This window comes from Eulemur rufifrons, chromosome 24 (genome assembly GCF_041146395.1).
Source record: "Eulemur rufifrons isolate Redbay chromosome 24, OSU_ERuf_1, whole genome shotgun sequence".
NCBI classification, from domain to species: domain Eukaryota; kingdom Metazoa; phylum Chordata; class Mammalia; order Primates; family Lemuridae; genus Eulemur; species Eulemur rufifrons.
Window position 1 is genome coordinate 4,825,626 of NC_091006.1, and position 19,185 is coordinate 4,844,810.

General features: G+C 58.3%; 2 protein-coding genes across 3 annotated transcripts; both read left to right on the top strand.

The window, feature by feature from the left end:
- The first annotated feature begins 358 nt into the window (after positions 1 to 358).
- KIRREL2 (kirre like nephrin family adhesion molecule 2) lies at positions 359 to 7,510 on the top strand. Its single transcript, XM_069458124.1, has 15 exons — positions 359 to 866; positions 1,094 to 1,243; positions 1,840 to 1,989; positions 2,150 to 2,310; positions 2,711 to 2,861; positions 3,163 to 3,268; positions 3,371 to 3,519; positions 3,713 to 3,840; positions 3,913 to 4,045; positions 4,333 to 4,433; positions 4,598 to 4,817; positions 5,278 to 5,394; positions 5,660 to 5,760; positions 6,076 to 6,141; positions 7,175 to 7,510. The coding sequence occupies exons 1-15, from the start codon at positions 359 to 361 to the stop codon at positions 7,508 to 7,510; spliced, it is 2,577 nt and encodes an 858-aa protein (XP_069314225.1).
- A 1,647-nt stretch (positions 7,511 to 9,157) lies between these two features.
- APLP1 (amyloid beta precursor like protein 1) lies at positions 9,158 to 17,932 on the top strand. Of its 2 annotated transcripts, none has more exons than XM_069458495.1 (17): positions 9,158 to 9,375; positions 10,290 to 10,433; positions 11,234 to 11,366; positions 11,572 to 11,684; positions 11,949 to 12,082; positions 12,195 to 12,379; positions 12,838 to 12,968; positions 13,345 to 13,419; positions 14,220 to 14,378; positions 14,456 to 14,584; positions 15,321 to 15,420; positions 16,201 to 16,308; positions 16,548 to 16,574; positions 16,749 to 16,828; positions 17,065 to 17,127; positions 17,258 to 17,401; positions 17,503 to 17,932. In XM_069458495.1, the coding sequence occupies exons 1-17, from the start codon at positions 9,229 to 9,231 to the stop codon at positions 17,599 to 17,601; spliced, it is 1,971 nt and encodes a 656-aa protein (XP_069314596.1). In that variant the 5' UTR covers positions 9,158 to 9,228; the 3' UTR covers positions 17,602 to 17,932. The 2 variants fall into 2 exon arrangements, with proteins under 2 accessions (XP_069314596.1, XP_069314595.1); XM_069458494.1 differs by having other exon boundaries at positions 16,767 to 16,828.
- Positions 17,933 to 19,185: the final 1,253 nt, after the last annotated feature.

Below are 19,185 nucleotides of genomic sequence, written 5' to 3' on the forward strand. Positions count from 1 at the left end.
GAGCAGGGAGAGGGGTCCTGGGAAATGAGGGGCTGGCGGCCTGGATTCCCGGGTTTAGAACGTGCTGTGCTTTGCAGTGGTAACGAGGCAGCAGAGGGATATATGGGGCGGGGGAGGTTCAGGTGGAGGAAGCTAAGCTCCCTTCTTCTTAGGGTCCCAATTGCCCCGCAGGCACCCGAGTGCCCTCTTCCCGACCCCCAGGCCCAGGGGAGTCCCAGACCCCGCGTCCCCAGGGCGCGGAAACTGGCGAGGCCCCCAGGGCTCCCATTTATAGCTCCGTTTCCACTCAGCGCAGTCCCTCCAGGGCCTGGGCTGAGCAAGTTTCTTCCACTCCCTCCCTTTCCTCTTCGTCACCCCCATGCCGCCCCCTCCACCCCGGCAGGGCACAGGTGTCCAACCCGGCCGAGACCCCCTCCTGGGACCCAGGTGTTCCGGCTCCCAGACTCCAACTGGGCTGGGGGGCCCGCCCCCCGGAGAACCCGGCCCGGCGAGCCCGATTCACGCGCGCCTCGGCCCGGAGTTTCTCAATGGAAGGGGCGGGTCCCCCGGGGCGGCCGGGGCGGGGCGAGCGGGATCCGGCCCCCCAGCCAAGCCGCTCCGAGACCGAGGGCGCGCCATGGGCAGGCGTTTCAGAGCGTCTGGGGCTGCGGGCAAGCAGACTTGGGGGGCTCCCGGAGTCTTCTGGCCTGGCGCCGAGAGGAGCGCGAAGGGGGCTCCGGGCCGGGGTGGTGGGAGGCGTGCTTCCGAGGAAGAAGTTGGCAGGAAAGCCAGCGCAACTGCAAATTTCGTGGACCTTGGGCGACACGCACTCAGGATGCTGGTCCCTGCCCTGCTTGTCCTCTTCTTCTGCATCAGAGGGCGCGCAGGTACCGCAAAGGGGGGAGAATGAATGGGGGCGGGGAGGGGGGTGATGGCCGGCTGTCACTTTACTAGGCAAAAGGGGTTGGGGGATCCTGGGTCTGGGGGAGAAGAACTCTGGAGGCCCGGGCTTCTGAGCATGAGGGAAAAGGGGGCTGGGAACTGGACTCCTGGGTCTTGAATGAGGGGGTTCTTGCATGTGTTAAGCTCGGCTCTGCTGCCCCCATTCTCCTAGGCACGTCGCCCCATTTCCTGCGACAGCCTGAGGACCTAGTGGTGCTGCTGGGGGAGGAGGCCCGGCTGCCTTGCGCTCTGGGCGCCTACGAGGGACTGGTTCAGTGGACCAAGGACGGGCTGGCTCTAGGGGGCGAAAGGGACCTGCCAGGTGAAGCTGTTCTCTCTACCCAGGGAGGGGCTGGGTCTTGGGTGGCGCTGCTGGGCTTGGGCTATATCTGAAGTTTCTATTTTGACATTTCCAAGTTTGAGAAACTGATGGGCTTGGGTACACATTTGGGAGTCCTGACTTTTGAGCTGCTTCTTTGGAGGTGCCCCATAGAGTTTGGGATTATTTTATTGTGAAATAGTATGTAAATGCAGAAAGGTGCAGTAAACATAAATGGAAGATTTGCCACGTTAAGTAGACACCTATGCAGCTAATAACCAGGTCCATTGCCAGCCCTCCCACAAGCCCTCTTTATTTCCTTCCCCGGTCACAGCCCTCCTCTCCTCACCCCAGAGGTAGCACGTCACCTAACTTTTATGGCAATCATCTTCCTGCATTCCTTTCTGACTTCATCACCCCCACATTTGAGTGACTCTGTATTGGGAGGGAGTAATGGTCTCTCTGGGCCCAGGACATACTTTTTAATAATGTCTTACCAACAAGTGTGTGGGACAGTTTCTGGTGTGGGATGTCTGGGGATGGAGGGCTGAGGCCAGGGACTCAAAACCATGGTGTGACGGCGTCTTTCCTGACTCCAGGGTGGTCCCGGTACTGGATATCAGGGAATGCAGCCAGTGGCCATCATGATCTCCACATTAGGCCTGTGGAGCTAGAAGATGAAGCATCGTATGAATGTCAGGCTACACAAGCAGGACTCCGCTCTCGACCAGCCCAATTGCACATACTAGGTGAGGACCCAGCCTACTTATCCCTTGAGAGCACAGGGGGGCAGCCAATGCTAGCTGGGAGTATCAGGAGTTCAGGGAGAGCAGGGGAGCGGTCAATTGGAACTGAGAAGATTAGTGTCTCAGCCCATTATCCAGCTCTGATCCCAGATCCATCCTGCAGTGCCCCCAGAAGCCCCCCTGGTGCTGGGAGGCCCCTCTGTGTCTCTGGTTGCTGGAGTTCCTGCGAACCTGACCTGTCGAAGCCGTGGGGATGCCCGCCCCACCCCTGAGCTGCTGTGGTTCCGAGATGGGATCCAGTTGGGTGGGACCACCTTCTACCAGGTCAGGTCCAAATCCCTGTGCAAGCCCTTGCTCATTTAGGAAAACTTGGGGCCCTCTCTGATCACAGACTCATCCAGAAGAGAAGAGGGCATGGGAGGGCAGGGGTTCAAGGGCTGGGCCCCCTTGGAATATGATTCTGGGTAAAGACTCTAGGGCCAGACTACCTGGGTTCAAATCAAGGCTCAGCCACTTGCTAGTTGATTGTTCTTGAGTAAATTATTTAACCTCTCTGTCCCTCAGTTTCCTTATTTGTACAATGAGGACAATAGTAGTATGCACTTGATAGGGTAATTGTGAGGATTAAAGAAAGTAATACCTATAAATGCCTAGAAGAGTGCCTGACACATAGTAAGCGCTCTGTAAGTGCACATAAACTCACTGTTGTTATCCACACCTCCAGACTGTGCTGAAGGAAGGGACCACTGGGTCAATGGAGAGCACCTTATCCTTAACCCCTTCCAGACGTGATGATGGAGCCACCTTGGTCTGCCGAGCTCAGAGCCAGGCCCTACCTGTGGGGAGGGACACAGCTATTACACTGAGCCTGCAGTGTGAGTGCAGCCGGCCCTGGGACAGAGGGGTGTGGGGCCAGGACTTCTGGGTCTAAGGAAGGAGGGGACTGTGGCCCTTGGGGAAAGAGGAAGCTGGGGCCTGGACTCCTGGATCCGAGAGAGCAGGAGAGGACAGAAGGCTGGGGGACCTGGAAACTGGAAGCCCAGACTCCTGGCTCAAAGGAAAGAAAGCACTAGGGACCCAGACTCCTGGAACAGAGGGACTAGGCACTGGGTGCCTAGGACAGCAATGCAGGTGTTCGTGGTCCTTGCTCCGCTGACCATTGTCCCACTCCAAAAGATCCCCCAGAGGTGACTCTGTCTGCTGAGCCACAGACTGTGCAGGAAGGAGAGAAAGTCACTTTCCTGTGCCAGGCCACAGCCCAGCCTCCTGTCACCGGCTACAGGTGAGGACAAAGACCAGCTCTCAGCAGGCTTAGGGAGGGCTGGGACCTGAGCGGGTGTGCCAGGGAGTGGAGACAAAGCTAACAGCACCACCACCTCCTCAGATGGGCAAAGGGGGGCTCTCCGGTGCTCGGGGCCAGAGGGCCAATGTTGGAGGTCCTGTCAGATGCCTCGTTCCTGACTGAGCCGGTGTCCTGCGAGGTCAGCAACGCCGTGGGTAGCGCCAACCGCAGCACCGCGCTGGACGTGCTGTGTGAGCTGGGGCGGGGCTGCGATGGGCCGGGGAGGGAAACGTGGGGTCCGGGGCGGGGCCTAGGCGTGCGGGTGTGCCCTAGACAACTAGTAGGGACTTGGGCCTTTGAGGATGCAGTGCTTCCCAGGGGCTGATCCCGGGTCAGGGGCTTCATTCCGTCCCGTTCATGTGACCCTTCCTCTTCCTCCTCCAGTTGGGCCGATTCTGCTGGCAAAGCCAGAGCCGGTGTCGGTGGACGTGGGGGGAGACGCCTCCTTCAGCTGCGCCTGGCGCGGGAACCCGCTCCCACGGGTAACCTGGACCCGCCGCGGTGGCTCGCAGGTGAAGCAGTGGCTGGCGGTGGGCCGGGCTTCCTCTCAAAGTCCCGGCCCTGATGTCCTTTCCCTGTCCCAGGTGCTGGGCTCCGGGCCCACGCTGCGTCTTCCGTCGGTAGGGCCGGAGGACGCAGGCGACTATGTGTGCAGGGCTGCGCCGGGGCTCTCAGGCCTGGGCGGTGGCGCCGCGGAAGCGAGGTTGACCGTGAACGGTGAGAAAGTAGGCTTTCTAGGGGACCTGGCGGGTCGGGGATGCGGAGTGGACGGAGGGGGCGAGGTCTGGTGGAAGTGGGAGTGGCCTTGAAGGAGCTTAGTACCTGGCGGGGCCTGGCGATTGGAGCCCGACCTCCTGAGGGCGGGGCTTTGGGAATCGGAGTTTGTTGAGGGGCGTGGCCCTGTCGGGTGGGGTTAGCCGCCCAGGCCTGGTCCCGCTTTGGTGAGAATGGCCTTGGGGGAGGGCGAGACCTCTCCTCTAGGTGACCCACCGTGTCCGTCCCAGCTCCGCCAGTAGTGACGGCCCTGCACTCCGCGCCTGCCTTCCTGAGCGGCCCCGCTCGCCTCCAGTGTCTAGTTTTCGCCTCTCCCGCCCCAGAAGCCGTGGTAAGGAAATGTCGCCCCTACCATGACCCATCATCCAGCTGTGATCCCTGGCCTCTCACCCGAACCTCCGAACTGCTGTGACCATCTCTGACTTTCCCAACATCCCACCAGCTTCTTCCCTCCGTCCCCAGTCTCCTCAATTCCCTCCCTCATTGTGCCCCCAGGTCTGGTCTTGGGATGAGGGCTTCCTGGCGGAGGGGTCTCAGGGACGATTCCTGGTGGAGACATTCCCGGCCCCAGAGGGCCGCAGGGGACCGGGTCCAGGCCTGATCTCTGTGCTACACATTTCGGGGACCCAGGAGTCCGACTTTAGCAGGGGCTTTAACTGCAGTGCCCGGAACCGGCTTGGTGAGGGAGGCACCAGAGTCAGCCTGGACCGTAGAGGTGAGACCCAGCTGGAACACCCCAAATCTGGGGATTCCAAATCCCGCATATATAGGGATCCCCAAACCCTGTGCTGCCAAACCTCCCGCCTGCAAATGCATAAACCCCCAAATCTTGGGAGCTTCAAAACTATGTGTTCATTGAGTCCCAAGACCTCAAAACAATAAATTCCCTCAAATACAGAATCCTAAACTGAGAGACCCCTCACAGCTAGGGGCCCCGAGAAAGGGAACTGGGAAATTGCAAAGTACAAACTCAAACTCTAAGACTCCAAGACAGGGAGTTTAAACTCAGTACTCTCAAACTTGTGGGCCCCAAATTCATGGGCCCTTAAACCCTGAGTGAGGGGGCTACAAACCTTGGGAATCCTCAAACTTGGTGAACCCAGGTATCCCCAAAGCCAAGCCCTGAGCCCCCACCCCCCAATTCCTTCTCAGGATGCCCTCTCTACTCCCTGCAGACTTGCTGCCCGCTGTGCGGATTGTGGCCGGAGTGGCCTCAGCAGCCACGACTCTCCTTATGGTCATCACTGGGGTGGCCCTCTGCTGCTGGCGCTATGGCAAGGGTCTGTGGGCCTGTGCCCCATCCCAGCCCTCCAAATCCCCAACCCCCCTTCCCCACACACGCCCTCCCCAGTGTCTGGGTCTGGCTCTGGGACCTGGCCCCTGTCCCATCTCTAGCCCTGTGCAGGGCCTGGCTCACCTTCAGGATCTGGGTCTCCTCGGGGCCACCTCCTCACCCTCTGCCCCTCCGTCCCACCCCCATCCTCTCTCCTCCCACTTATTGCTCTCCACAAGCTGAGACCCCATCGCCTTCCTCTCCCCTCTCTGTCCCGGCCTCAGGCTCTTTCTCAGAGCAAAAGAACATGGTGCGAATCCCCGGCAGCAGCGACGGCTCCAGTTCTCGGGCCCCCGAGGAGGAGACCAGCAGCCGTGAGGACCAGGTAGGATGCCAGACCCGACAGTGCCTCCAGACCCAAATAGTAACCCAGTCCCAAGTGGGCTGGCAAACTCAAATAGGGGCCTGGTCCTAACAGACCCCCCAGACCCAAATGCCCCATGTCCAAATGTGCCCTGACCCAGTTATTCCCTAGGCCCACTATGTCCCCAGTGTCCTCTTGCTGTGCTGAGTCTGGTCCCCAGGTCCCAGGTGCTCTCAGTCCCTCCTGCCTCTAGTGGTGGACTGAAGGTCCTTGGGGGCTGGCTCTGGTACAGAAGGATACTGTGACCACTCCGTCTCACTGTGTTCCCCACCCCAGGGCCCCATTGTGCAGACCGACCACAGTGACCTGGTTCTGGATGAGGAAGGGGCTCTGGAGACCAAGGTGAGTGCTGTGTTCGGAGGGGAGGAGCCCTCTTCACTGCGTCTCCAGCTCTCTCCCACTTTTGTCCCCTCATTTTTCCTTCTCTGGACCCAGACCCCTCTAGTCTCCTCCTCCGGCCTCCAGGGCCATCTCTCCCAGCTCCACAGCCTCAGTTCTCACTTCTGCTGCCTATGCCCGAGTGTCTATCCCAGTCTTGCTCCTCTGCCTTGAGCCCCAGACCCGGGTTCACTCTGCCTGTGCCTTCCCCATAGCTGTCACGTTTCAGGTGTTCTAGATGCTTCTGCCTGATTGCCCTCTCACAGACCCCTTCCACCTACCATGTCCTACACTGGCCGCACATCTCCCCAAACCTGCCCTTCCTTTGGGGTCCCATCTTGGAACAGCCCCATTGACTCCAGCCCCAGCCCCCAGGCCAGAGTCCTTCTCTCTCTCCTCTGGCCTGAAACACTCCCACTTTCCTTCCCACATCTACCCAACATCCCCCTTTGTTCCTCCACTCTCAGCTCAGACAGTCGTTCCCAGAAGCCCGTGCTTCTCTCACCACTGCCTGGTCATTCTGCCTGTGCTTTCCCCACTCGCAGCCTTGACGCCTCTGGGCTCTGTCCGGTGATTTGTCGTTTTGTCCTTGGCCTGGGATCTCCACGAGGACAGAGTCCAGCTCTTTCCTGGTGACACATCTCTAGCAGCAGCACAGGGCATGGCACAAGATCAAAGTCTAGGGGCTATTGGGCAAATGAATGACTCTCCTATCCTCTCTGCATCTTCTGCCACACTGCCACCCCTTAGCAGGCCTATATCTCTCCATCTCTGTCTCTGCCTGTTTCCTTCTGTCCCTTGGTCTCTTGTCACTGTTCTTTGTCTCACGTTGTCTCTCTGCTGGTCTATGTATCTGTCTTTGTCTCTGTGTCTCTGCCAGCTCCTGTTCCTTTCTGGTTCTCTCTCGGTCTGGCTCTATCTCAGTGTGTCTCTTCATCAGTGACCCTCACACCCCTGTACCCTCGTATACCCTACCAAGTCTTATTTGTCCCCGCAGGATCCAACCAATGGTTACTACAAGGTCCGAGGGGTCAGTGTGAGCTTGAGCCTTGGTGAAGCCCCTGGAGGAGGCCTCTTCCTGCCACCCCCATCTCCCCTCGGGCCCCCAGGGACCCCTACCTTCTATGACTTCAACCCGCACCTGGGCATGATCCCCCCCTGCAGACTGTACCGAGCCCGGGCAGGCTACCTCACCACACCTCATCCTCGAGCTTTCACCAGCTACATCAAACCCACATCCTTTGGACCCCCAGATCTGGCCCCTGGGACTCCCCCCTTCCCATGTGCTCCCTTCCCCACACCCAGCCACCAGCGTCTGCAGACTCATGTGTGACATCTCTCCAACGGATGAGTCCTGGGATCTTCAACTTGCCATAATGGGTTGTCCTGATTTCTGACGAACCAGAACAAGTTGACAAACTTACACCTCCAAAATTGAACACTGGGGGAGGGAAAGACCATTACAATTGTCAGGATCATTGATGTACAGTCAGCTTGGCCAAAGAGGATGCCCCAAATGGGAGCAAGATAGCCACTATGCCCACCATTCCCCAGTGTAAGAGAGATTCAAGATGGCAGATAGGCCCTCTGTAAGGGATGGGGACAGTGGGTGATGGGAGTTAGGGGCAGGGATGGAAGTTCTTTCTAGCCACTGAAAGAAGATATTTCAAGATAACCACTTGCGTTGAGAAGAAGGGTACCACAGGGCAGATCAAGACAGAGGGCAGACCCCACCCTGCCCTGGTGCTGCTTCCTGAGGGGCACTTTGCTTGGGCAATGGAAGTGCAGCCAAAATGGCCGTTCACTCCCTGGGAACCCAAGATGGCCACCATCTTGATTCCTTCCGCTTTTCTTAAAGAACTGGACCCAAGGAGTGTGAATAGGGTGAGGACTGTCACGTGGAGGTGAAGGGGAACCTGGGAACAACAATATTTATGTTTAATAAAAAAAGTCAAAGAGGCAAATGTGCCTTAGGGATTCTCCTGGCATTATTACCCTCCATCAAGGAAGGGGTCCATCAAATGTGTCTCAAGGTCCTTCCTTTACCCTACCTATGAGGTGGCTATAGGAACAAAACCATGATCCACCGCTCAGCCTTTGCTACCTGTTTAGCACTCTAGGCTGTTCTAATATACATCTATGCAAACACACATAGATGCATACAGAGTTGTAAACAGAAGCAGCCATAGACACACGCATGGGCATGTACACACAGACAGACACACATATAGATGTGCACACACAGCAGGGCTGCCCCAGTTGGCTTGCGGAATACAGAATTCTGCACTCTCATTTGAGGAGACAAACCAGTGAGCTCTGAAGGGGAGGTGGTGGGAGAGACTAGGGGTGAGAAAATAGAAATTCCCTGGTCCTTAGAGCAAGGGTGGAGGTCCAGACACTTGTCCTGAGGTGCTGGGTCCTAGGTGTGCCCATCAGGACCTGACTCAGGTCATCCTTAAAGAAAGGGCCTGGGGGCTTTGGTTTATGGACTCTTGAGCTAGGAGTTAAAGGTCCAGACCCCTGGGAGCTTTAGGAAGCAGGGAGACTGAACTCCCGGGCCTGCGGGAGAAGGGGCGTGGGGCCCAGACTCCCTGATCTGAAAGAGGAGGGGACTGAAGGCGGGGGCAGTCTGTAGTACTGGAGACCCTAGAGTAGGACAAAGCGCAAAGCTGATCGTGGGTGTCTGGGTCTGAGGGAGAAAAGAGCTGGGGGAGAGAGTGCTGAGGGAGGACTCCAAATCCACAGCGGTGCAGCCCATGACCCAGACTCCTGGCTCGGCTCTTCATGGGGTGGGACGCCTGGACTCTCAAGGGGCGGGGGCCCGGCGCAGGCTCCCACCCGGGGTTCCCGAGCTGCTCCACTCTGCGCAGAGCCGCCACGCTATTGTCCTGGCCAGGAAGGCGGGGCCGGCGCGGGGCGGGGCTGGCGGCGCCGGCGCAGCCCGGGGGCGGCGGGAGGAGGAGGCGGCGGCGGTGGCGCTGGAAGCTCCTGTCACCGCTGGGGCCGGGCCGGGCGGGAGTGCAGGGGACTTGAGGGCGCGAGGGCCGGGATATGGGGCCCGCCAGCCCAGCCGCGCGCGGTCTGGGTCGCCGCGCGGGCCAGCCGCCGCTGCCGCTGTTGCTGCCGCTGTTGCTGCTGCTTCTGCGCGCGCAGCTCGCCGTCGGGAGCCTGGCCAGCGGGAGCCCCGGCGCCGCCGAGGTGAGGCCCAGCCGGGTCCTGGGGGTGGGGGAAGGGGCGGGACCGGGCCTCGGGGCCCCGACGCGGACTTGTCCAGGGCAGAAAGCTCGATCTTTCCAGCCAGGTGGCCAGCCCGCAGGCGCCCCTAACGGCACTAGGCATTCACGAACCCAGAATTCCAGGCCCCAACTCCCCGACCATCTGACTTCCCAGCCCTCTCCCACCCCCAGGATACCAATTGCCTTTTCCAGAAGCCCTGGTCCCAGAAGTCCAGCCCCACCCCCAGACCCTCTTACCCTAGGTGACTCGGCCCCAGCCCCTTCCCACCCGAACACTGTACCCACCAGACACCAAGGCATTTGGATGTAAGAATCCAGGCCCCTTGCATCCTCTGGACCCATATGAGAGCTCTCGCAGGCTCCCAGGACCCAGGAGTCCATGCCTCCAGACACTACCAACCCCAACCAGTATGTAGCTCTCTAGTCCTCAAGGACCTGGTGTCAAGGCCTGCAGGGCCCTGAAACCAGGCCTTGTCGTCTTTACACCCTGCAATGGGAGCCGGTGCTAGGGATGGAGGGAGGAGGGGCCAGAACGCCTGGGTTCGTGCGGCCTCCTCCGCGATTCAGGTTTAACCCCTTCGGGCTCCAGCACCTCTACGCTGGAGTGTGGGCGGAGCCTGTCTCCGCAGCAACAAGGCCGAGAGAATGGAGGGGGGCGCACCCAGGTTGCCATAGCAACAGGAGAGCTGGGGCGCCCGCGCCCTATGGGAGCTGTTTCCCAGGGAACGGTGCCTCCACGGGGGCGGGGGCGCGGTCCTTGGGGGAGGGGGCCGGTGCTGGGGGTCTGAATATCTGGGTCCTAGGGAGCCATAGACCAGAGAACCCTCATGCCAACGTCCCCCGTGCCCTCACTGTCCCCTCCGCCTCCACCTCCAGGCCCCGGGGTCGGCCCAGGTGGCCGGACTATGCGGGCGCGTAGCCCTTCACCGAGACCTGCGCACCGGCCGCTGGGAACCAGACCCGCAGCGCTCGCGGCGCTGTCTCCGGGACCCGCAGCGCGCGCTGGAGTACTGCAGACAGGTGGGCGGGGCCCAGCGGAAGGGGCGTGGTCAGAGGGTCCAAAGTGGGGAGGGGTCGGCCATTGACAGGACACTTGCAAAAGGCGTGGTCCAGGGCGAAGAGGGAGCTAAGAAAGCTAGGGAGGCTCGGGGGCGTGGCCAACGAAGAGGGGAAGCTAGGCTAGGGCCCGACCTCTTTTGAGAAACTGAGTCAGGAAAGGCAGAGAACCGCTCTAAGGAAGATAGCCAGAGAAGAGGCAGGGTTTAGCAATCTGGTGGGCTTTGCAAGGAGTAGAGGTATAGGTGGGCGTGGCCAAAGGAGTGGTGGGGCTAAGACAAAAAGATACTTTGTGGACCCCCAAGATGGGGGAAGGGGTGGAGCCCAATGAGAGCGCGGGTGGCTAGGAGGCGTGGCTATGAAACACAACAGAAGGACACTTACCAAGAGGCCAAACAGAGAAGGAGGCGGGGCTTAGAGGAGGGTGAGACCTATGGGAAGATGAACCTGATGGGGGAAGGGGTCGTGACCAGGGAGGTGGGTTTAGAGGGTTGAGTTTATGGGCAGGTGAAGGGCCTTCATAAAGAAAGTAGACAGGAAAAGAGAGAGGGCCCAAGGATGGCGGGACTTTTAAGGGAGAGCTACTAGGAGACGTGGCCAATGGGCACGAGGATCTTAGATAGCTAAGGCTGGTTCTAGGGAGAAGCAGGGCCTAGGGAGATGTTCTTATGAATACCAGAGACTTGAAAAGAGCCATGGCCAACGAAGAGGGGTGGTTGGCAGGGGCGGGGCAGTGGGTTGATTGCTCCCACCCGTGCCCCCAGATGTATCCGGAGCTGCAGATTGCACGTGTGGAGCAGGCTGCGCAGGCCATCCCCGTGGAGCGCTGGTGTGGGGGTTCCCGGGGCGGCCACTGTGCCCACTCCCACCACCAGATTGTGCCCTTCCGCTGCCTGCGTGAGTCACAGGCTGAGAGAAGGGAAATGAGGAGGGAATCTCGCGGGGGGGGGGGGGGGGTGCTGCCTCAGGCCCACATTAGGGGGCTGGGTACCTGGATCCCAAGCTGGGCAGAGAAGCTTCTGAGGATAAAACATCGGCATTCTGAGGAGGGTGGGGTTGGTGGCTGTGGGAGGGTCTCAGCCTGCTGTCCCCCATTTCCCAGCTGGTGAGTTTGTGAGCGAGGCCCTGCTGGTGCCTGAAGGCTGCCGGTTCTTGCACCAGGAACGCATGGACCAGTGCGAGAGTTCAACCCGGAGGCATCAGGAGGCACAGGAGGTCAGAACCTTGGCCCACCCGTCCCCACCCCTCCCAAACCCAGGAGTCCAGGCCTTTGACACCCTCCTCCACTGGAACTGAAGAGTCTGGGCCTTCAGCCCCCTCTTCCCACTGGGATCTAGGAATTTCATGCCCTAACCCCTTCCTCCAAAACCAGGAATCCAGGCTCGCAGCCTCATCCTCCCCCAAGATCCAGGTTCCCAGATGCCCCATCTACCCCTTCCTGACCCACAATCCTGGCATCTGGGTCCACTCTTCCCACAGGCTTGCAGCTCCCAGGGCCTTATTCTGCATGGCTCGGGCATGCTTTTGCCCTGTGGCTCAGATCGGTTCCGAGGTGTGGAGTATGTGTGCTGTCCTCCTCCAGTGACCTCCCACCCATCTGAGACAGCAGTTGGGTGAGTGGAAGGGAACCCTCCATGCCCATCCTAAGGCTCCTGAGGCAGGGGATGGAAACCTGAGGGCCTGGGCCTGGGTTCTTACTGCCTGGGTCTTCTCCTGCTCCCTCAGTGATCCCTCCACCCGGTCATGGCCCCTGGGGGGAAGAGTAGAGGGGGGTGAGGACGAGGAAGAGGAGGAATCCTTCCTACAGCCAGTAGACGATTACTTCGTGGAGCCCCCACAGGCTGAAGAGGAAGAGGAGGAGGAAAGAGTCCCACCCCCGAGCTCCCATGCCCCAGCAGTGGTCAGCAAAGGTGAGGCAGTCTCTGAACCCCTAAGCCTCTCCACCATGGAGGGAAAATGATTTGGGGGAGCCTTGGTATGGGGCAACTTTGGGAGGGACTGATGGGAGAGAAGCCCAACTGGAGGGAATAGAAGAGATAGGAGTGGCTTTGGATGCAGCAAAGGTGGCAGGACTCGCCTGTGAAGAATGCAAAGGGACAGGGTGGTTTGAGGGTGCTTGTAAGTGGAGGGGCCACTTGGTAGGTCCTCAGGGTCATTTGGGGAGAGCTTAGCAGATGGTGTAATGGGTTCTTGAGATTTTCAACAACAGCCTGGTATAAAATCACATCTCCCATGATGCCAGGCGGCAGCTATGGTTAAACTGGATGCACAATGGTCTCCGGCATGCTCCAGGAAATGTAGGTCTCCGGGTAGAAAAGGTGACCTGAAGGTGGGCTGCAGGCTGACCTCCTGATCCCTGGTTTTACAGTCACTCCCACCCCGAGGCCCACAGATGGTGTGGACGTTTACTTTGGCATGCCTGGGGAAATCAGCGAGCATGAGGGGTTTCTGAGGGCCAAGATGGACCTGGAGGAGCGGAGGATGCGCCAGATTAATGAGGTGATGATATGGGGGACCCTAGGATCCCCCATATCGCAGAGCTTCCTGAATGTCAGGAGACTCCTCAGAGACACTTTAAAACTACCTCCAAAGGTTCCCCAAGCCTCCTTCAACCCTGAGCCCTCAACACCACCCACTAAGATGACCAGGATCCCTGACCCACCTAGAATCCCACTGAGATGCCACCAGATTCTATGGAAGCTCTGATCCATGGTACTCTTCCTCTTTAAACTCTTTCTGGGTCTTCCCTCTTGGGAACCCAGGAGCCAATGTGTCTTAAGGGATCTGGAGGCTCCAAAGTCTTGAAGAGGGATTGGGGTACTCGCCAAGGGGATCAGGGTGGATGCTGGGATCCTGAAGCTCCCCTCCCTGCCAGGTGATGCGTGAATGGGCCATGGCGGACAACCAGTCCAAGAACCTGCCCAAAGCCGACAGACAGGCCCTGAATGAGGTAGGACAATCACCAGCAGGTCCTACTCAAGCCTTTCTGCCACCTGGGGCACTCACAGCTTCAGCCTGGCTCTGGGCACGTCCCGCCCCACCCAGTTCCACCCCTTCCTACTTATCTCTGCCTCTTTTGGCCTCACCCCTACATTGGCTCTGCCCCTCTTGGCTGCATCTGACCTGACATTGCTCTCTGCTCACATAGGCCAGGTTTAGCCCCGTCTTCACCTGACCACCTTGAGGGCTGGCTCTGGAGTCCTCTCCCAAGCTGAGCCCTCTGCAGATGTAGCCAGGTCCCTTTCAGTCTCTCTTTGGTGCATTCATGTCCCTGTTGGCCCAGACGGCACTCTGTCTGGTCCTCCCCTCAAATCTCACCTCTCTCAGCCTCACCTTGGTGCAGCCCTATCTCATGGAGATCCTGCTCAGGTTGGCCCCCATCCCAATTCTTGGTCCCACCCCTACTGGTCCCATTTAGGTGCAGTTTGACCCTGCCCAGGAAGGGAGCCATCCCTTCCCTACAAGCCTTGGTCCCTTTCACCTTAAAACGGCCAGTTCTGTTCCCAGATTGTTCTCACCCAATCTGACAGTTTACACCCTCAGATTGGCTCCCCGGGCCCCCTCACTCCACCTGGCCCTGTGGCCCACGCCTTCCAGTCAGCCTCCTTTGACCCAGGTTGGCTCTGCCCAGGCCTGGGCCCACTGGACCCCACCCCAGGAGGCCCTATAGTCCTGCCTTTCCAGACTGCCTTTGCCCCAGGCTTTGACCCATCTTCCCCTCTCCTGATCCTGTGCCCACCCTCCTGCCAGCACTTCCAGTCAATTCTGCAGACCCTGGAGGAGCAGGTGTCTGGTGAGCGGCAGCGCCTTGTGGAGACCCACGCCACTCGCGTCATCGCCCTTATCAACGACCAGCGCCGAGCCGCCCTGGAGGGCTTCCTGGCGGCGCTTCAGGGGGATCCGCCTCAGGTGTGGGGGCTGTAGAGGTAGAGAACAGGGGCTGAGAGGGCCGGGGCAGGCCTGGGCAGCCTTTGTCCCTTCCACAGGCAGAGCGCGTCCTGCTGGCCCTGCGGCGCTACCTGCGCGTGGAGCAGAAGGAGCAGAGGCACACGCTGCGGCACTACCAGCACGTGGCCGCCGTGGATCCCGAGAAGGCCCAGCAGATGCGCTTCCAGGTGCCCCATGCCTGGCTGCTCCTCACGCCCCAGTCCCTCGGCTGCTCGTGCCCCTCGGGCTCTCCTCTTGTCCCTTGGACCCCCTTTCTATCGCGGGAACAACCCTTTCCAGTCCCTCAACTCTACTTCTTCCCCTTGGATCCTTACTTCCTGCCCCTGGACCATCACCCTACCCTGGGCCTTTGACCCCCTTTCTTGTTCCTTGAATTCCTACCGCCTGTCCCTTGGTCCCGGCTTCTGTCCGTTGGAGTTCTTCCTCCTTTCCCAGAATCCCCTTCCTGTGCCTTGAACCCTGTTCTTGTCCCTCAGTCCTCCCTTCTCCCAAACCCCACTTGTTCTCCCTGTTCTGTGCCCTCAGATTCTAATTCCTGTTTCTTGGATGTTTTCTCCCTGTCCATGAATACTCCGTTCTGTACTCTTGAACTCCAAATCTTGTCCTTGAACCGCGTCATTGCTATATGACCCTCCAATCCCACTCCCTGTCTTGGTAACCCCCTCAGATCCCGCTTTCTGCTCCTCAGACCTTACTTCCTGCCACCCCTGCCCCCCTTGTCCCTACTTCCCATCGTCTGTCCCATATTCCTGTGTCCTATACTTACCTTGTCCCCCAACCCCGCTTTTCCTAGTGCCCACTCCTTTTCCTCAGACCCTATTGAATTCCTCCTACATCCCGCCTCAGTTTCCCCATCTCCAGCCCGCACTGCCCAGTTCGTCCCTCATCCCCGCTCCCCACCAGGTGCAGACCCATCTGCGAGTGATCGAGGAGAGGATGAACCAGAGCCTGGGCCTGCTGGACCAGAACCCCCACCTGGCTCAGGAGCTGCGGCCCCAGATTCGTGAGTGCCCATCTCCCCGGTCCCCATTCCAGACCTCCGAGGGAAGATCTTGACTCCCCAATGTCAATCCTCCCAACTTCAATTATCTATCCCTGTGTAACAAACCACCCCAAAACTTGGTGGTTTAAATGAACAACCATTTTTCTTTGTTCATAATTCTGCCATCTGGTCTGGGTTCAGCTGAGTGGTTCTTCTGGTGGTCTTGCCAGAAGTCAGGTGTGCAGCTGTGTTTAGCCAGAAGGTCATCTAGGGACTGGGACTCCAGCACACCTGGGCCTCTCTCCCTGTCCAAGTAGGCTCAGGCCTCTCTTCTCCATGGAATCACTCCATGTGGTCTTGCCAGTGGGATAGCTGGACTTCCTACGTGGTGATTCATGTTCCCCAAAATGCCAGGTCTTCTGAAGGCTCGGGCTCACATTTTATTGGTTAAAGCAAGATATAAACCCAGTCCAGATTCAAGCAGAGGTGCCTAACATGAATACCAGAAAGTGTGACCTACCACAGCCTAGATCTATGGTGACTTCCTCCCGGCTATCCCACACCTAACCCGAATTCTCCTGACACTCAAGGATGCCATAGTCTTGAAATTAAAACTCCATCCAGCTCCCCACTCTCCACTTTGCCAGGTCACACTTACGGCTGCCCCACACTTGGGGCTGACTCTGCCGTCTGTCTGGTCTCCTAATAACTGCTGTGAAGATGCCCCTTCACTCCCCCTGCTGTGTTTTGTGGCGCCCCTATGCTCACCCCCTCAGGCACCTTTCTGCGTGTTCCCCTCAGAGGAGCTCCTCCGCTCTGAACACCTGGGTCCCAGCGACTTGGAAGCCCCCGCCCCTGTGGGCAGCAGTGAGGACAAGGCTAGGCCACAGCCTCCAGATTCCAAGGATGGTGAGTGAGCCGGACTTGGGGAAGAAGCCCCAAACCTCATTTCTAATCTCCTAAAGTGTGAGAGTGTCTCAGCCACCACAGTGCGTGGCAGGACGGGGAGGAATGTCTAAGGCTGTGGGGGGCTCTGTAGGATCCCTGGTGCTCCTTCTTGGTCCCTGGGAGGGCGTTTCTCCACCCTTCCATTGATGATATTCTCCTCTCTTCACTGCTCCACCTGCCCTGCCGCCTCTGGCTGCCAGCATACACCCCCATGACCCTTCCAAAAGGTGAGTGTCTCACATAGTAGACCGCAGCCACCAAATCCCACTGAGTCCTTGAACCCAGAATGGAAAAGGGTCCAAACACTGGGGACCCCAGACCTCCTGGGGTGGAGTCCGGTGTGCTTTCTGGCCCCCTCCCCAGGGGGATAGCACCCCTCTGGACCCTCAAGAATGAGATAGGACTTGTGGGATCCACAGAACAAGATGCTGCACCCCCAGAGAAAGAGAAGATGTCCCCCCTGGAGCAGTATGAGCGAAAGGTAAGTTAGTCGGACATGTGGGCTCCTACAGGTGGACAAGAGCAGGGCCTGGACTGCTGGGGCTGGGGGAAGAGGGTGCTGTGGGTTTGGTTTCCTTGGCCTGGGGGGGGGAGGGGGACAAGGACATGTACTCTGGGGTTCTAGGAGAGAAGAAGGCTGGGGGACGCCTTCTTGAGCCCCTGGGGAGGAGGCTGGGGCCCAGACCCCTGGGTTGCTGACACCTCCTGCTCCCCCAGGTGAATGCATCTGTTCCAAGGGGTTTTCCTTTCCACTCATCAGAGATTCAGAGAGATGAGCTGGTAAGAGGGTGAATTTCCCAGGTACCGGGGGGAAAGATCAGAGGTCAGCAGCTAGGCTGTGACTCCCAAAGCTACACAGGACCCTGGTGAGCCTGAAAGATGCCCTCTGCCCCACGTCCTTTCCCTGCAGGCACCAGCCGGGACAGGCGTGTCCCGTGAAGCTGTGTCTGGTCTGCTGATCATGGGAGCAGGTGGGGGCTCCCTGATCGTCCTCTCCATGCTGCTCCTGCGCAGGAAGAAGCCCTATGGGGCCATCAGCCATGGAGTGGTGGAGGTGAGACTCCAAGACAGGGTTCCAGAGCCTGGGCATGGGTGGGCTGTGAGATCTGCAGGAGGTCCCGGTGCCCCACCGTCCTTCCCCTGCCCTGGTTGTAGGTGGACCCCATGCTGAGCCTGGAGGAGCAGCAGCTGCGGGAACTGCAGCGTCATGGCTATGAGAACCCCACCTACCGCTTCCTGGAGGAACGACCCTGAACTGGCGGCCCCTTCATGCCTTCAGCTGAGCCCAGACCTTCCCTCTTCCTGAAGCCCCAGAACCCCAACTCCCAGCCTCACATGGGGGAGAGACTCTTGAAAAGTTCATTTCACACCCTTTGTGAGGGGGCTGGAAATTCTTATTCCCCCTTCCATTTCCAAATTCCATCCCCAAGAAGCCCCCAGATATTCCCAGCTGCCTCCCTACGTGGGACCTCCTCACCTTAATTTATTTTGCAAGTTAATTTATTGCTCCTTAAGGTGACCGACATCTTGGTCCCAGTGTCTGTTATTCCCTGGAATTCACCCTTCCACGTTTTCCCCACTAACATCCCAATAAAGTCCTTTGCCCCACCAGACCATCCTGTGTTCTATGAGAGAATGGGGGAATTAGTGTGTAATCACAGCTGGATGTGGGGGTCCATCTTGCCCAGACCTCCTTCTCCTCCTTAAGCCGGATAAGAGAGCTTTGAATCTGGGCGGGGCCTGCAGGACCAGCTGGTGTGCAGGGAGGGAGGCCCAGGAACCTTGGGAAGGCTCTTGGCGCTTACACGGGAGCTTTCCGTGGTGCTGAAGGGCCGTGACTTCTCACCCTCCATCTCCTGGTCACCCACGTGGACCCCAAGGAGGCTGGGCTCTGGCAAGTTTCTGCTGCCCTCTGCTCGCCCTCACACACAACCACACACAGTGTCCACCCGAACCCATGAGCCCTACGGGGGACTGGGAATCTTGAAGGATCCTTCTCATCCCCAGAAGTCTTCATCCCTTCTTAGGGAGTCTGTAGGAATCACTCTGGGGCATGAAAATTCCAGTCACGTGTCCCATAGAGGGCTATATGATGTTTGCAAGTGCCTGTTGGAATTTATACCCTCACTTGTCCCATTTTGTGACATGCTGGAGTTAGCCCTCTACAGATGCTCTTACCTGCCCCAAGAGCATAGCTGTAAGGATGAAAAGGGTTGATGCTTGTGGAGATGTTAGAATTGTGCCTGCCACTTAGCAAGTGTTTGTTAAATACATTTTGAAACATTGTAGCAGCAAACACTCCTGTAGTGTTCACCCTGGGCCAGGCACTACTCAAGGGCTTTCCATGAATTGGTGCCCTTAGTCATTACTTCCATCCCACGGAGCAGACACTATGACCATCCCTATCTATAGATTAGGAAATGGAGAGACAGAGAAGTTACATCACATGTCCAAGGTCACCATCTAGGAAGGGTCGGAGCTAGGAATCAACTCAGGAAGCCTGGCTCCAGCACCCACACCCTTGGCTACTCTGCTAACCTGCTGTCTTTAGTAATTCAAGGCTGTCCGGTATGGTGTTCAGATAGTGCACTGCAAATTCCAGGTGATACCATTCCTAGACATTGTAGATTTGCTTTTTTACCACAACTTCCCAGCAGATGGCAGTAATGTGTTGTGTTTGTCGGGGTGTGTGTGTGTGTGTGTGTGTGTGTATTATAATGTCAGTTGTGTTATAATGTCAGTATATCACACGATTTTTCTGACATGACTTGGGGAAGGGAGCACCTATTTCTAATTCTCCCAAAGGGCCTATGAGGTAGCAGTGTCTCTTCACAATAT